This window comes from Strix aluco, chromosome 3 (assembly GCF_031877795.1).
Source record: "Strix aluco isolate bStrAlu1 chromosome 3, bStrAlu1.hap1, whole genome shotgun sequence".
NCBI classification, from domain to species: Eukaryota; Metazoa; Chordata; class Aves; order Strigiformes; family Strigidae; genus Strix; species Strix aluco.
The window spans coordinates 33,230,855-33,247,388 of NC_133933.1; the positions used below are offsets into that span (position 1 = coordinate 33,230,855).

At 36.4% G+C, this 16,534-nt stretch overlaps 1 protein-coding gene across 2 annotated transcripts in view; it reads left to right on the forward strand.

The window, feature by feature from the left end:
* DYNC2LI1 (dynein cytoplasmic 2 light intermediate chain 1) overlaps window positions 1-16,534 on the forward strand; it is a 24,555-nt gene continuing 8,021 nt past the window's right edge. The window contains exons 1-12 of one of the 2 annotated variants that reach the window (XM_074818038.1): window positions 1-388; window positions 1,127-1,244; window positions 2,463-2,497; window positions 2,895-2,964; window positions 4,011-4,099; window positions 6,223-6,409; window positions 8,954-9,022; window positions 10,387-10,464; window positions 12,010-12,086; window positions 12,440-12,510; window positions 12,952-13,049; window positions 14,936-15,028. In XM_074818038.1, the coding sequence (XP_074674139.1) occupies window positions 375-388; window positions 1,127-1,244; window positions 2,463-2,497; window positions 2,895-2,964; window positions 4,011-4,099; window positions 6,223-6,409; window positions 8,954-9,022; window positions 10,387-10,464; window positions 12,010-12,086; window positions 12,440-12,510; window positions 12,952-13,049; window positions 14,936-15,028 (999 nt within the window). In that variant the 5' untranslated portion in view covers window positions 1-374. The remainder of the gene's footprint in view (window positions 389-1,126; window positions 1,245-2,462; window positions 2,498-2,894; window positions 2,965-4,010; window positions 4,100-6,222; window positions 6,410-8,953; window positions 9,023-10,386; window positions 10,465-12,009; window positions 12,087-12,439; window positions 12,511-12,951; window positions 13,050-14,935; window positions 15,029-16,534) is intronic. The other variant, XM_074818039.1, reaches the window with a different exon arrangement.

Sequence of the window (16,534 nt, forward strand, 5' to 3'; positions counted from 1 at the left end):
GAGGTCCTCCAAGGCCAACCCCTCACTCCAGCTCCGCTCACTCTGGTTGTAAGGCGGGGCGCCATTTGCAGCACCCGAAAACCAGAGGCAGCTGGGGGGCCCCGGGGGCGGCGCGGACAACCGGCGGAGCAACTCCCGCCCTCCGCACTGCCGCCGGCTACGGACAGCGGGGAGGCTGAAGCGAGAACACCCCCACCACCGCCGCCGCCATCACTGCGCCGGAGCGGGAGGCGCGGGGGGCGAGGCGAGGCGGCGGCACGGCCCCGCTGGGAAGCCGCCTCCGACCCCCCCGCCGCCCCGCGGAACTACAGCTTCCAGCGTGCCCTGCGCGGTTCCCACGGCGACGGGGAGCCAGGCCCGAGCCCTGAGGAGAGATGCCTAAGGCCAGGTAACGGGGAGCCCTGCCCGGGCTCGCGAGGGGGGTTCGCCCCCGCTGCCGTGTGGGGAAGGAGCCGGCGGCGGGGAGGACAGCCTGGAGACGGGAGGGGAGGGAGCGAGCGAGGCCTAAAAGGGGCCATTTCCGCCTCTGCCCCGAAAGCGAGCGGGGCCGGGACAGGGCCCTGCTGCCCCCTTTGGTGCGAGGAGCCGGCTGCTTCCGTTTAGCGACCCGTAGAACGGGGGGAGGACTAACCCACCGTCCCGCAGGTGGCCGTGGGGGAGCCTGAGAAGGGGAAGCCCTCGTTGCCCCGAGCAGTCGCTCCCCCGGGACACCGAGGGCAGCTCCTGAGCCCTCCCCAGCCTACCGACCCGTGAGCGGTTCCTCCGGTGCCGGCGTCGGGAGCTCCCGACTCCAGAGACTGCCAGCCCGAGCTGCAGGGTGCTGGGGAAAGCCTTAAACGTTAGAAAACCTTTTAAAGGTCTCTTAAATGTACTGAAAACAAAGCCTCCCGCCACACAGCTAGTGTTTCCTCAGTGTGTGCCACAAACGGCTGTTGGGGTTACCTGAGTTTTGTTAGAAGTACTTCAACAAGCAGAGGGCATGTGATATGAAATAATAATGATGGTAATAATAATGATAATAGACCACAATGCCCTTCATTTATCCATTTAGATATTTTCTGGAATTACAGTCTAGGGTCCATTGTTCTTCTCTAATGACACTCTTACTTTGTTTTTTTCCAACTAGTGATACTTTATGGGATCTTGCTATAGCTGAAGTGGAGAAGAGAGAAAGCCCTGATGACGATGGCAAGCCTTTGGAAGTTTGGGAAAAATCAATATTATTTATGGGAAACAAAAATGGGGTAACTCTAAATACTGTACAGTTCTGTGCTTTTCAAACATAGTTCATGTCAGGGAGATATCTGGTATTTTCCGATGTTAAGGTCCACTTAATTCTTCTAAAGACAAAATATGTCATGTTCTGATTCTGCAGAGAGTGTGCATTCCACAGTGTGGACCAATTAGACATTATTACAGTTCAGAAGTTTATGGTTTGGAGAGTCAAAACTTATCATTGATAAGGTTCTTTGGCTTCGTTAAGTTTTGTAAAAAACCTGCTGGAAATAATGCTACTCTCTTTAATTGTTTGATGTGTCAAATTTCCCCTTGTAAAGGTTTAACTGATAACAATCCAATTTAAGTGCATTGATACCAGTTTTGTTCTGGATGGGCCTTGACATCCTGATATGAATTGTGTCTGTATTATGTCAGATCTATTTGAACATGCCTTATCAGTGATTGCAAACTCATGATTCCACATGCCTAAGGTTGATTTAACTCATTGCCCCCTAAGTTTGGTCATTAGTAATTTCATATTTTTCTTCTGTTAGCTTTTATTTGTATAATAAATAAGGAAATATTTGCCTTTTTGACCAAGTGTGTCCTATTTTTAAGAATACAATTTTTATTTTAGAAGGATTGGTATATGTGCAACTTCTTAATCAGCAATTTTTAAATACCTTTTTCAGAGAAAATACAATGACTTTTCAGATTTACCTGAAATTCACTGATTTTTGAGATAGGAAAGGACACAAGTAAACAGTAGAGCTGTTAACCCCTCCAGTGTGGCGTTCAGACTCAGTGTCTGAATTTCAACAGTGTAAAGACATATTTTTCGGTATGTTTATTTGTATTTTAAGCATTCTTTTTATTTTAATCTCATCAGTAATAATTCCAGTGGAAACCAAACATTACATAAATGTATTATTCATAATTAAAAACTGTTAAACCGTTTAACAGAGTTGGCCAGGTTGATCACTAATGTCTAATTTTAAGCACACTATTCTTATTACTGTATTTGTCATCTCTTATTAGTTTATAATTATAATAATGGTAGTGTAACTTGATTCTGACAAAGATGGCACTTAGGTTTCCACTATAAGGCTACAAACAATTACATGAGTTTACGCTTTTTTGGTACTTTATTATGGGAATGTTAAATGAGTGAGTTTCATTTAGCAATACAACTGTTATGCTTTAATGGCAGTACAGTAGGGTTGTTCTTTGTTTCTAATTTCCAGGGAAAGACCACTATTATACTGAGGTGTCTTGAGAGGTATGTGTTAAATTTTTAAAAGTAGTTTTCAACTGTGGATTAGAATTTTACATAAATAGCTATATTGTGTGATAATACGTATTATATGTATACAGATGTATTCTGTGACCGGTTGATCACTTATGGATAAACTTATTTCCCTTCATTACTACCTGTTATCTGACCCCTTCAGTCCTCCTTCTCCAGTATCAGAGAGCATAAATGGCCTTCTGTTCAGGCTCGTGCTGCTGCTTCGCCTGTCTTCAGCAACTGAGACCTGTTGTCTTAAAGTGTCCTCTCTGTACTGCTGTTTCTAAGCCAAATTCTCAACTGACTGATAAATATAATTTAGCAACTGTAGAATTAACTTTCTGTATTTAGAGAATTTGACAAAATGAAGTTATTTTTCCTTGCATAGGGAAGAGATTCCAAAGCCAACATTAGCCTTGGAATATACTTTTGGAAGAAGGGCAAGGAGACACAATACAGTGAGTATCCAGAATGTATGGTTTGCCATATCTTTGTATATATATATACAAACATAAAAATAATACATGTGTTTTATTGCTATGTATAAGAATTGTAGGGTTTTTTAGCTTATTGTTTGTGAAACAAAAAGGGGGGTTTGATTATAATTTTATTTAACTAGCATTTTATTTAACTATAATTTTATTTAACTAACATAATTTTGTATTTTAATGTGTAATATGTTTTTCCCCCCTCACTAAAACACAGTAGATCAGAGACCAAAGTATAACACAAAGCAATCAGATTCATCTATAAAAACGACTTTGTCATGTTTGAGTGCTTTTGGTTTCCCATTGTAACATAGTACACATGCCTTTAACTTTGTCTTTAAAATGCAAAATGACTACAAACCAATGAAGATACTTTACAACCAGTTTTTTGAGAGAAGCAGTCATCGTAGAGGATGTTAAATCATAATTAAATCTTTGGGCCATGTGTCCGTATCTTTAAATTTTGCACTGCAGGTTATGTTAACAGAAATACTGAACCCATTCCCATCAGAGCACAACACTGCCCAGCAGCAATAACTATTGCTGCAGGTAATTGCTGTTTCTATTACTGAAGCAGGGAGTGGAAAATCTAACTCTGAGAAATAAATATCACTTAAAACTTTTCCTGAAAACTAAATGTGAAGGTAGAGATTCATTACTTTTCCAGTTGCAAACTTCTCAAAAAGCATTAGTCTTGAGCTGCAATAAACAAAAAGGGAAGAGAACCTGATTATGTTTATCATTAATCATGCTGCTTCCTGACTTTTTAGCTTTACCATAGTCATGTATCAAGACAGTCATAGGCGTGCCAGGAGTCTTTCCTAAGTGTTGTATGGGATTTCTTGTACATGGGGAGCTTTTTATTTGGTTTTTTTTTTTTTTTTTCCAGAAAATACTAGTAAAATAATACTATGTTCTTGTTCTGAGTCACTTGCATGAAAAGCCAATTTATCGGGTGAAGGTCTTCTCTTGATGTTGCATGGAAGCAGACATTTCTAACATCAACTATTTTACAGCCTAAAGATATAGCTCATTTTTGGGAACTAGGTGGTGGAACCTCATTACTGGAACTGATTCGAATACCAATCACTAGCAACAACATAAGGTAAGTGATTGATATTACAATTCCAAAGTTAATTTCAGCTTTCCTATATCTCTAGACCTTTTATTGTAGAAAACTCTTTCAAAATGTAAGATAGAACGTTTATGATTTTTTTCTAAAAATCATTGTAATAACACTGATACTTTGCTTTGGCCTTCCTTTTCACAGTTCTCTCCTAATAAGCCAAGTTCTTAGCAATCTCCAACAACAAGAGAAAGCGTTAACATGAAGAAAATAGGTTGGCCTTAAATAGATAGAACAAGAAATACAGAAAAAGGGAAGACATGGTATCTTTATGCTCAGTGAAAGAGCAAAAAAAGAAACCTGGGGGCATATAAAAAATAGAATCTTGCTTCCTACTTCTGTATGCAAACATAGATGCCATCTCTGTGAGGGGCAGTATTTTAGGTTGAAAACCAAGGCAAAAAAATTGTGACAAAAAATATCTGGATTTTTGAGAAGTGAAGTGACCATCTGATGAGAAGAAGATCATACAAGAGAGATGATGTTTCTGAGAGGGACTAAAACTACTGAAATTATTTGAAGACAAAAGGAAACAGGAATTTAGAAAGAATTAAGAGAATGTAGTGAGAAAAAAGTCCATAAAAGTCATGAAATATCATAGGAAGAAGAAATGCATGAAGAGTTGCAAGAAGAAATGAGAAGGTGCTGGGGAGTGCATTTTATGTTTTTTCTGGTAGGGGAGATGGAGTTCAGTGGAAGGGAAGAAAAGGATCAAGAGAACATTTTGTGTTATGCATTGCTCTATTTAGTAGTAAGCTTTCTGTGAAAAAATAAAAAAGGAGGGGTAGAGTTTTTATCATGTACATTTGCTACTGTTTTGGCTATTGAGATAAGGCCATTATTTAGTGAGAGACTAAGACGGAATGAGAAAACCCCACTTGTAGCATGCAGAGCTTTTTGTTTATAGAAGAGCTTGACGGGGAAGAAAAATCAACTATAATTTTTCAGCTATTGTCTAAATGAACCTAACTGAGCTCCACCGCCATCAGTCTTTTCTTCCCTTTTTACTGATAGGGAATCTTCTGATATGGATGACTTTAAAATTCTTTGATGGGATAGCAACATTGTTCTTTAAGACCACTTCTGTTCATAAGGCAGTATTTTAACATGCTAGTCAAAAATTCTACCATTTCAACTGAAGTGTAAGTGCTTTTCACTGGTTTTCTGATCTGTCTGTGGTCAAGCAATTTGCTTATTTAAATGTTCCATGAACTTTACCTAGTTTCACCAAGAGACTTTTCACCAGATTTTTTTCCCCACATCATTTTAAAGTGAAATTGGACATACCCTTTGCTTTGTAATCTTTCTAATACCACTCTGGTCTGGAATCCCTTTTCTCAGGTCAGGATGGAACGTGAAAGAGTGATTTGCATCCATTCAAATGGCTGCCTTTGCAATGTTGTTCTTTGCAGTTGCACTTTAATACAGTTAGAGGTTTGGGAGGCAGGGTTTTGGAAGGAGAGGAGTTTATATGTAAAATATTTCTCATCATAATCCACCTTTAAAAGCCTGGTAATTGCTAAGTATGTCTTGAGTACTTTCACTTCTTCCATTTGTCTTTCAGAAGACCACCTCATGCACCCATTTGAGGTTCCAGCTAATTGGCACAGTCCATGGCAGAGAATATTGCCCTTAACCTTTTTTTTTTTTTTTCCCATTTCATTATTACGAAAGAATAATGAAAGTATAGAGTCTAACCATTTGCTAACATTGCTTCATCTGGGATTTCAGAGTTATGACATGGCAGGGATACATGATGGTAGAAGTGCCCAGTAATATCAAAGACAGAGCTAAATGTGCTCAGGATATTTCCATGTTTTACCACTTTGAAACAAAGTCTCCAGAAACAAAGTTTGATACATACAATCCCTGCAAAACCTCTAATGGAAAGTTGCCAAAGTAATAGTTCTGAACAAGAGACAAGGGAAAGGTTTCTTCAGAGCTCAGAATATCCTTAAAAGCCATCTTCCTTTGCTGTCATATTTAAGTCTATCTTACCATTTGTATTTTCACATTTGTTGCTGTCAGCATTTGTACTACAGGTGTGGTTGTATATGAAAATGTTGATTGTCTCGTGCGACCAAATAATGCCTTTTTAATAGGTCATTTGCTGTAGTTCTTGTATTGGATCTGTCCAAACCTAATGAACTCTGGACTACTATGGAGAAGCTTCTGCAGGTCACCAGGAACCATGTGAACAAAATTTTAACCAAACTAGAAAAGACAAATCCTGAAGTAGCTACTGAAATTAAGCAGAGGATGCGGAACAATCTGCAGAGGGATCATCCAGTAAGTTACTTCTAATATTTTCTCCAGATGTCACAGGCCTTTATACAGTTAAAGATAATGCTTTTGAAAATCATAAACAACTCTTTTAGATTTTTATGCATGACTGAAAATCCATTTGATGTAGATGAACCTGTTCACTGGAAAATTATAGCAATTTAATAAAAATTCAATAAGAGCAGAAACAAGGAAAGAAGGTTTCTTATATCTTTTTGTTAGATATCTAATGTGATTGTTATGGCATGTTACACCAATCAAAAGAAATAGTTTTAGAGTAGCAGTTTGCTTTTTTTCCCCCCTCATCTTTTTAAAATGAAGATGAAAACTAGAACGTACAAAAGTCATCTAGCAAGAGACTAGCTGAAGGTACAAATTTAAGCAAAGAATATAGTTATAACAGCCATCAACATGACTATATACTTTGCATTTATTTAAATGTCTATCACAAACTCAATGCCTTTTGATAATCTGACAACTAATTAAATTATAAAGTTTCAGAAATGTTAACATCAGTCCTTTAAACATAATTGCTAACTAAATCTCTGGAAAAGCTAAACTAGATTATGCGCAATAGAAATGAAAAGTCATTGTGCGTTAAACCTCTGCAAATGTTGTGTGTATATAATGCATAAATAAGTATTCAACAATTCAAAGACGTGGCACATAAATCTAGTTGCTGTAACTTCTATAAAATGCTGCAATACAGCAAATGCTTAGGTAGTTCAAAAATTTAAAAGTAACTTAAAATTTAACAACATTGTTGCAACATATGCAACACCTAGTAGATTTAGGGTATGGGGTTTGAGATCTACTGGATTATGGTTTTGGTTTTTATTTTTAGAGAAGGTAATTAACAAAAAGAAAATGCCTACAAGCACACTTGGCCATAAATCACGACCACAGTGTCAAGTCTACATGTGGGGGCTTACATATCAGAAAACTGCAACTTTTTTTCAATGAGTAAAAAGAATAATGCCATTAATTGTTAAGAAGAGACTTGTTCTACTTGCCCTGTAGAGTACACAATTATACCTTCTAAACTAGAATTTTTCTTCAGCCTTCATTATCAAAACCAGAAAGGATGCAAACAAAATGTTATGTTACTCCTTGGTTCTCTTTTTACTTTCATCATTGTTCAAGAAAAAATTATGTCAATTTTATGGGAGGAAATACTATCTTTTATAGTCAAAGTAAATGACAGTTTTTGCAGATTTTTATTTGCCTTTTTATAGCTAAACATTTTTATGATAAACAGGAATTGATGAGGTTCTTAGAGGTTTTTTTTTAAGGATTAGATCTATTCCATTGGCCTGGATAAAGAATTATTGGCTATGATGATAAAGCATGAGTATATCAATTGCAGACTTTGTTTAAAAAGGATGGATGCACCTAAAGTAGTCCATAGTAAAAAATTAATTCTGTAGTCAAAAGACAAATAGGGTTCAGTATGCCAGTTTTAATGTTTCTGATTTTATCCTGAATTATTTTTTTCTTAGTTAAGAAACTAAAACTAATTTTTTTCAGCTCTGTATTCTTTACACCAAGTTTTAAGTTATGATAATATCACTCAAAGCTTTTCCCTTGACAGTGTATGAGTGAAGCCGTATTTTTTTTCTCTCAAAGTAGAGGATTTTCTGTATGTGCAGCTTCTTGCTAATATACTGACTGTCATTTAACCTGTATGTGAAATAACCAGTTTTAGAAGGGACCCTCTGCTACAACACAGCTCTTTTCCACTCTGCTGCAACCAAAGCAGTTTGACTAAATAGTTGCATGAACACATGAGGGGATTGTCTCATTTCATAGAGACTACAGGAAGACCTTTCAGATAACTTGAGAATTATTGAAATCTACTTAGTAAAATTTTTATCAGAAGTTAGCTATCTACACCCCCAGAGCTGTTTTCATCCATTGGTATTGATTTGCATTTTCATGGTTGTTAGGTGATGTTTCCTCTTTCTGCTGATATCAAACATCTGAAAATCACGTTAAATATTTTTTAAGAGTTTGGAAAATGTGATGTGAGGAGGACAAATGTGTGACAAAAGCAAATCATTCAGCTTAACTTTCTTGAGTTTTTGTCTGTATTACTTTAGATATGATGCAAGGAGGGAGAGTATGTCAAAAAGCCAGTTCTACTAATCCAGTCTGGCGGTTGCTCTGTGAATGTATGAGGTTTTTACTCTCTTCCCTTCCCATCTAATGTTGGAGCTGGAGTATATAGTGTAAGAACACTTTTATGCCAGTTAGTGTTCTGACTGCTCAGAGGGATTATATCCTGACCATTTATGAAGAAAATGAGAAACTTGTAGAACATGGTACGGTATTCTCATCCTAAATCCAAACCATAGCACTATACTAGAAAATTAACTCTCTCCCAGCTGAAATCAGGACAATATTGCATTAAAGTTTATTCATCTAACTTAAAGTTTTGAAAAAACAAGTTTGTCTTCTGTGAATTAATGTTAACCCCTTTCAGTTGTTTTAACAGTGGCAATCTTCTACAGTTTGTTTACACTGCTTAACTGTCATATATCTGTTTAACAGGATTATGAGTTAGTTGACCCTTTTCCAATACCCTTGGTGATAATTGGAAGCAAATATGATATTTTTCACGTAAGTAATACTTAATTTTTTTAAAAAATAATTAAAAGATACCCGGTAAAGATTCTATGTACTAAAATCTTGGTAATATAATAGTAATCATTTAAACAAAAGTACAGCCAGTCTGCCTTCTACCAAAAAGAAAATCTTTCCATCCAACAGCATTATGGAAGGCATACTGGCATTCCTTCACAAAACACTTCCAAACTGATGATTTTTGAAATGTACTTGGAAAATGAGGAGATATAAGTTGCTGCAGACCAAAGAGGGAAGCAAGAAAACATAACGTTGATGACTTTCTTTTATAATGAGAGAAATCCAGCTCCATGGATCCCTTCTGACAGGAGCTGTTAAGTTTATGGCAGTGAAAGGGGGGCATCTCTCAAGTCAGCTGGTCAGATTTTTTGGTCGTTGTGGCAGCACGAACAGTAAACTATCATTTACTCTGGTACTTTTTTATAAAGTACTTCTTAAGTTTTTATAGAAAAGTGAGTAATTGTGTCTTTTATGGGGGAGAGGAAAGAAATGTCATAGTACTGCTGGATTCTCTCCCAGGACGTTAAAAATCCAAACAAATGCATACTCAATTTTCAAGCAGCACTTGATCATGAGACACTAGAACAGTATGTTTGATTTTTAGCTGCCGTGGTGGCAGCTTGTGCTTCTCTGGATGACTACATAGTGCACTGATACTTGGCTGACTCTTTGAATTCCGTAATTCTTTAATAATAAGGTACTGTGCCTTCTTTCATACTAAGGCTTTATGCTGAGTCATGACCTCTTTAAAAATCAGTGACTCATGTAATAAGCACAGAATAACAGCCTAATTCCTTTGGGGTCTATGGATAGACTCCTGCAGGCTTCACTGGGACCAGGTTTTCACTCACTTTATCCAGGGGAGGCCATCTGTATGACCTTATATTAGAGAAACGGTGATGAAAAGGTACTTTTATGCACCTTTCAAATCTTGCAGACATTAGAGTTTAGAGAGCATATACCCAGAGGTTTACCGAAAGTTAAATATTTTCATGAAAAGAAAAAAAATCCTTATTCTTCTAGTAGGCAATATTTCCACTTCTAAAAATTTAAAACCAATTGAAAATTGAATACATATTCCCAATTAAGAAACTTTTTCTGGACTAACATATTGCCTGAATTAGGCTCCCTCTGTAAAAAAGAAACAAAGGGAAATTGTGACATTTCTTTTCAGAGTAGGCTGTTACTGATTCTGTCTTAAGATATAATTACACTGACAGCTGAAAGCCTCATATATTGTAGCCTAAGTGCATTGCAGTTTATATAAAAAATGAAAAGTTCTTGCTGTAATATTTTGGGTTTTGTTTCTTATGTATGTGTTCCAATATCAACTTTTTCAGGAGTTTGACTCTGAAATGAGGAAAATAATAAGCAAGACACTTCGATTTGTTTCGCATTACTATGGAGCATCATTAGTGGTGTGTATATTCACTTTCTAAGAATAGGAAAGATGAGCAATATTTGTGTCACAAAACAATATTTAAAAAATAGAAATGTAAAACTCCTAGAGAAAATGGGATTTAATTGGTTTTAGAGTTGCTTTCTTCGTGAGCTAATCTGTCAGCTGAGTTACAGGTATTGGCAGGGGATGGATGGATATATCTTGTGAACAAACAAACTACGTAATTCCCAGTATCAGCAAAAACTAAATAAAAATAGTTATCTGTTAGTCCACTCAGTTTCCATATTGAGTTCACTGCATGTCTGGCAAATTTTTTTTGGTACAAGAAAGGAGGATGGGCAAAACTGCTCACCCTAGATAGATTTAGAGAACTGGCCTTTTTGGTAGAAGCATGAACTTATGTCGTGACCTGGCTTTGATAGATTTAAGAGCTTGGATCCAAGGGCTCATCTTCACAACAGTTTAAGCATACCAGATTACCACACTTAAAGTATTGAAGAATAAAGGCAGGGATTCTTTTACAGTAAAGAGTAGGAACTGCCAACTATGAGGTCAATGAAGTATTTATGTGGGTATATAAATTGCTTCTGAGTTTGGCAGATCATTTTCTGAGTAAAGGCAGAAACGTGCGTGCTCAGGTTCACAATCCAGAAAATCTGCCTCTTGGGCTATCTCTATGTCAGAAGATGGTCTAACTGTATCAACCATCATTTATGTAATAAATAATATTTAATAGTGGCTTATTTTGATTACCAAACAACTTATCTTTGCTTTAAATTGTTATAATCACATGGCCTTTTGCATCCATATAAAACTGTACAGCTTTTGTACTTTGACATGTGAGTTCATCTACTGTTAACTGAGAATACAACTGTCTTGATTTAATTTTTCTTTTCAAGCATTTAAGCATTATAATTAAAAATTAAAAACTAGGAGCCTAAAACTCTTTGGCTGCTAAACCTTGATTCCCATGGAAATGGATGGGGGGAAAATTTCCCACAGTAGGGATATGACTTCTTTCTCAAAGACATGAATCTGTTAGAATACAAAAGCCCTTAGACAGGAATAAGCATGCTGTTTGAGAAGATATTCTGGGAGTTGGTTTCTTATAAATCTGTACCAGTTCTGCCACTATCAAGCTGCTTATATGATGTGTGAACAATTTTATAGTTATTTATTACATTTCTAAATGTTTATGGTATTCTGAATAATTTTTCATGTAGTTTAAAATCTTAATATCTCATTAATCTTGGACAAAATATTTGTGTCTCTAAATGTGCAGTCTTCAAAAGTTTTGAATCAATATTACAAAATTTATTCTTTAATCTTTATGCTATTTTTAATTTAATCTTTCTTGATCTGTATATTCAGTGACAAATACATTCATGTTTTGGAAAGGGAGGGTGAGATTCTTGTTCTAGTAAATTCAGTGAACATATATCAAATTTATTGAGGTCAGGAATTAGCCAGACTTCATCTGAAATCCCCTATGTAAATGACATAATGTAATATTTCTGTGATGGAAGATCATAATGTAGATTTTGTTTTCTGATTCGTCTAGTTTACCAGTAAATCTGAGGCTCTCCTGCTGAAAGCCCGTGTTCTTATTAATCACTTGGCATTTGGCTATGATAAAAGGTAACATAATTATTGTCCAACTATTAAATGTCTTGCCCAGAGTCTAAAAGTACTTAATAAAAATATTTTAATCACCAAAACATTTTTTTTTCTTATATGTAGTCTCTGAAAGATTCTTGTTTACGGACTTTGACACCTGTGTCTCAGCTGCCTACCTCTGCACAGGACAGCGATAAGTCCTTGTTTCTGATCCCAAAACTGATGGATTAGAAATATGGTCACCACTAGAATTGAGCAGATTTTTATTTACATGTATCTGTTTGCAAAGCCTAGTATGAGTTTAGTCTTGGCTAGAATAATGTCATTTTTCATTGATTGCTAAATGCTCACTTGATTTTCTTTTTTCTGTTTAGCAAGTCTGTATCAATGGATCACGGCAAACCTCTGTTTATACCAGCAGGCCTGGATTCGCTGAGCCAAATAGGTTAGGACATTTTCTGTTCATTTTGTTTGTTGCTCAATTGTTTTTGAAAATGAGAAAAAAATTTTAAGCAAATAAAATTATAGCACATCAGCATCGGTTTTAATAGATTATTGAAGGAAATGGCTTAGAAAGTTTAAAATTATGATTCAGTATTTATATTATTGAGAATTACTTGTGCAGGTTTGTTAGGTAGTTTAATAAAGTATTGGGACTACTTCAAATAGTAAAGTACCAACAAGCTTAGATCTGAAAAAAATATAGTGTGCAATACCACTCAGCACATTTCATGGTAGGAGATCAATGTTTTTTCAAACTTGTTGCAGCTTGTCCCTGTAAAAGATAAAATATTAAATTAGATGGATCATCATCCAAAATGATTTGATAATTTCTGTTGTTATGTTATGACAACATATTTGTATCACTTTGTGCTGTAATTTTTAGGACCACCACCTGCCTCTGATAGTGATATTGGAAAGATGTGTGCAAACACACCTTTGGAACTGTGGAAAAAAGTATATGAGAAAACATTTCCTCCCAAGGTAGGTATTTACATGTCTGCTGCACAGCTTCTTTTCTCATAGAATAGTAGTAATATCACTACTAATTTTTGTCTTTCAAGTTCAGTGATGGGAATTTCAGTCTCACTTAGCAGTTCTGTTTCTTCCAACCTCTCTAATACAAGCATTTCTAAAAGTATGTAGTGGCTCTTTGATTATTAGCTTCTACATCTTCAGTCACCTTCCTATGTTTAGTAATAATGAAAGTACTGATGTAACCCACTGTTTTTTCCAAAGTTATAACATTGCCTTTCATTATGTTGAGAGACAAGCTACACTCAATGGTTTTGGGATTTTATAAGGTGACATATCCCCTAATACCTAAACGAAATGATTGTGATGTTCCAAGAGGACAGCTCTTCCTGGCTGCAGCAAGCTGCCGATCCTTGTTCTCCTAGGGTGTGAGGCTGTGAATGAGGCAAGCGTGTTAGAGTTCCTTGCCAAAATCTGCCATTTTGCTATGGGAAGTGTTTGGATTTGCAAGGTAATTAGAATCCCTGGGCACCTATGTAGTGATAAATCTTGTACGTATTTCAGAAGTTTCTGGTCCCAAGAGTTAAACCCCCAGTACTTATTTTCAATAAAAGTAATTGCCGTTGTTAGGAAATCAAAATTATTTTCTGTTTGACCTGAGCAAATACAGGCTGCTGCTTTCTCTTTGTGTACTAGCCTGTATCACAGTTCTTCATCCCTGTCCATTTCCTGGGCAGGCAAGGAAGTCAGTCAGGGCTATGAAACCGCACCTTAAATTATGGTGCGGAAACGGGGCTTTTTCTAGTTTTCAGTCTGTGGATCTTCAATCTTGGTGAGATGGAGTCTGAATTCACCCTTTCCCACTCACTTGACTGCTGCATATCAAAGCCCACAAATTATTTCAGGTGGTTTGAGACCAGAATAAATTATCACTAAGATGCTGTTCTCAGTACAGTATGCCCCAACATGATAAAGACTAAACTTCACTTTTCAGAAACCATGCAGAACTGTTATTTTTCACGTTGTTTTTCCTCATAGCCTTTTAAAACACAGTAAACAAACATTCCTCCCCCAACCCCTGAACTCTCCCTGAAACAGCTGGAGAAATGAATACATTTCTCACCTTGCAAGCTCCATCAGTGTTCTAAGGTATCAGTCCACTTAAAGAAGATTTAAAGATTTGTCAAGTAGATTCCCAGTCTTCTGTTTTGGTTCCAAAATATGCTTTAAACTTTAAAGCTGTTTTTATGCATTGAAAATTTCTTTTTGCATTGCTTCATCTAATAATAAGTATAATTCTCCTTTATGCCATCATTTGTATGATTGCCTTCTTGCTGCTTTCCATTTATTATGAGTAAGGAGAGATCTGCTGGACAACATTTAAAACAAAATTCTTTATTTGGTAGTGTTTCTTCCTATTAGTGTATTTGCATCTTTGGAATTAAAGTTACAGGTCCCTCAAGGTTAGTAAATGAAAATTCAGGTATTTGGCAAAAAGATAGTAATCACTTCTCAGCTATTGAAGTAACACTTCTGGTAACCAGAACTGAATTCTAGTCTTGAGTAGTAGACGCTCTAGCAAGAGCAACCTTAATTATGCCCAAATGTCATCAGCCAGAAAGGGTATTTTCATTTTGAGGAGAGAACAATAAACAACTACCAAATAAGAATATTTTCTTTCCTTTAAGATCTAACTGCACTATTACTTTCTCATCATTTTACCAATGTAAGATTTTTTTTTTTGTCTAATCTGTGTCCTATAGCACAAAATGCAAGATTTTAACACATTTGTATTAAAAGCAAATAATTCCATCAGATCTACAGTGTGGCATTTTCTTATTAAAAGAACAGAAGATAAATTTTATAATTCGGGTTTTTATAATTTCTTCTTTTAGAGTTCCTGTGATTTACAAGATACCAAGGACCCTGCACAGGATTTACAATACGCCGAGTATGAAGTTGATGTTATGAGAGCTCAGAAAAACCAGGTGTGTGGTCATTCTCCAGTTGCTGTTCACAGTCAGGTATTCCAGAACCACCAGCATTGCTGAATTAATTGTAGAATATACTCATAATCCCCTTTTTGCCTTTAAATAGCTTCAACTTTAGTTTTCACCTTAGTAGTTGTGTGGGGTTTTTTCCCATTGGTAGACATTAAACCAGTAGAGCGTTGTTAGATCTCAAAGTTTTGGCTCGGTATTTTACTCAGAAGTGAATGATTCAGATTTTCCCTCTAACTCTCTTCCAGAATTATTTCACTAAAGTAATACTGAAGCAAAGCTGTGAGGCTTTCTTGGCAGTAATTTCTTAATTTCTGCAGCCTGTACTCTCTCTCATTTGGGTATTGACTAGCAGAAACTCTAGTAAGCCATATCAAGGTTTGGGGTGGGGTCTGTTTACTTTTTTTTTTTTATTTTTGTCTTTCTCCTTCAAAACTTTTTATTTAAGCTGGAAAGGTGCTGAGATGATAACATTTGTGATTCGAGTTTGCAGGCTATGTATATTTTGTCTTAAACAGTAAACAGAATTATTCCACATAGTGATGTTTGGCTTAACCCCTGAATTCCAGGAAAGACCTTTAATGAGGAAAGGGTCTTTTATTTTTTCTGGTTAATTTTGAAGTTTTTCTGCATTTCCCTGTATTTGTGGTGAATGAATTTTATAGAAAAATTCTGTGGCAAACTAGACGAAGGTTGGAACGTTGCCTTACAGATATCAGTGTATAACGTCACATGAATAGAAACACTGTATATATCTTCATCGATATCACAGGTATGGGTCTCTTAAAATCAATCCAAGATGTGTGTATTTTTCTTTGTTTGGAAGAAGTATCACATACTGAGTCTGGAAACTCTCCATTTCCTATAGATTCATTTGTTTCACACACAGAAAATTCTTTGCTAGAATGACTGAGAAACATTCCACTCTATTCTCACAGCTAATACGTGGGTTATTTGTATACCATTTAACTTCTTTGTGGACCAAGTTACTGCAGTTAAAGGAGGTTTTTCTAACAGTGCTTTAAGATGATGGATTGTACCAGTCTAGATCTCGCATGCTTTTAGAGACCCCCACTCTTAAGATGAAAGGCAGTTTTATTGAATTGCACTGCAGTTAATCTCAACTAACCCTAAAATACCATGGCAAATTTCATCTTTTTGCATGCTTGTAAAAGAATGCCAAAGGATTAGATTATTACTGCCATCGTGTTTTTGTAGAGTTTAGTTAGATTTCATAAAGCAGTAAACCTGTAGTTACCTGATCCAAAGAAATACATTAATAATGTAAAAGAATAAAGCAATTTCAAGAATCCCCTGCAGTCTTTGAACTTGCACATTACCTGTAATATCCTGTTAATGTAGGCATCAGTTCTGAATTTCTGTTACATCAAGAGCGGTCCTAGAAATCATTAAAATTTGTAAAGCACGTTGCTTTTGGAATTCATAACGTAATCTCATACTCAGTATATCTATATATCTCAAAATAACTATATG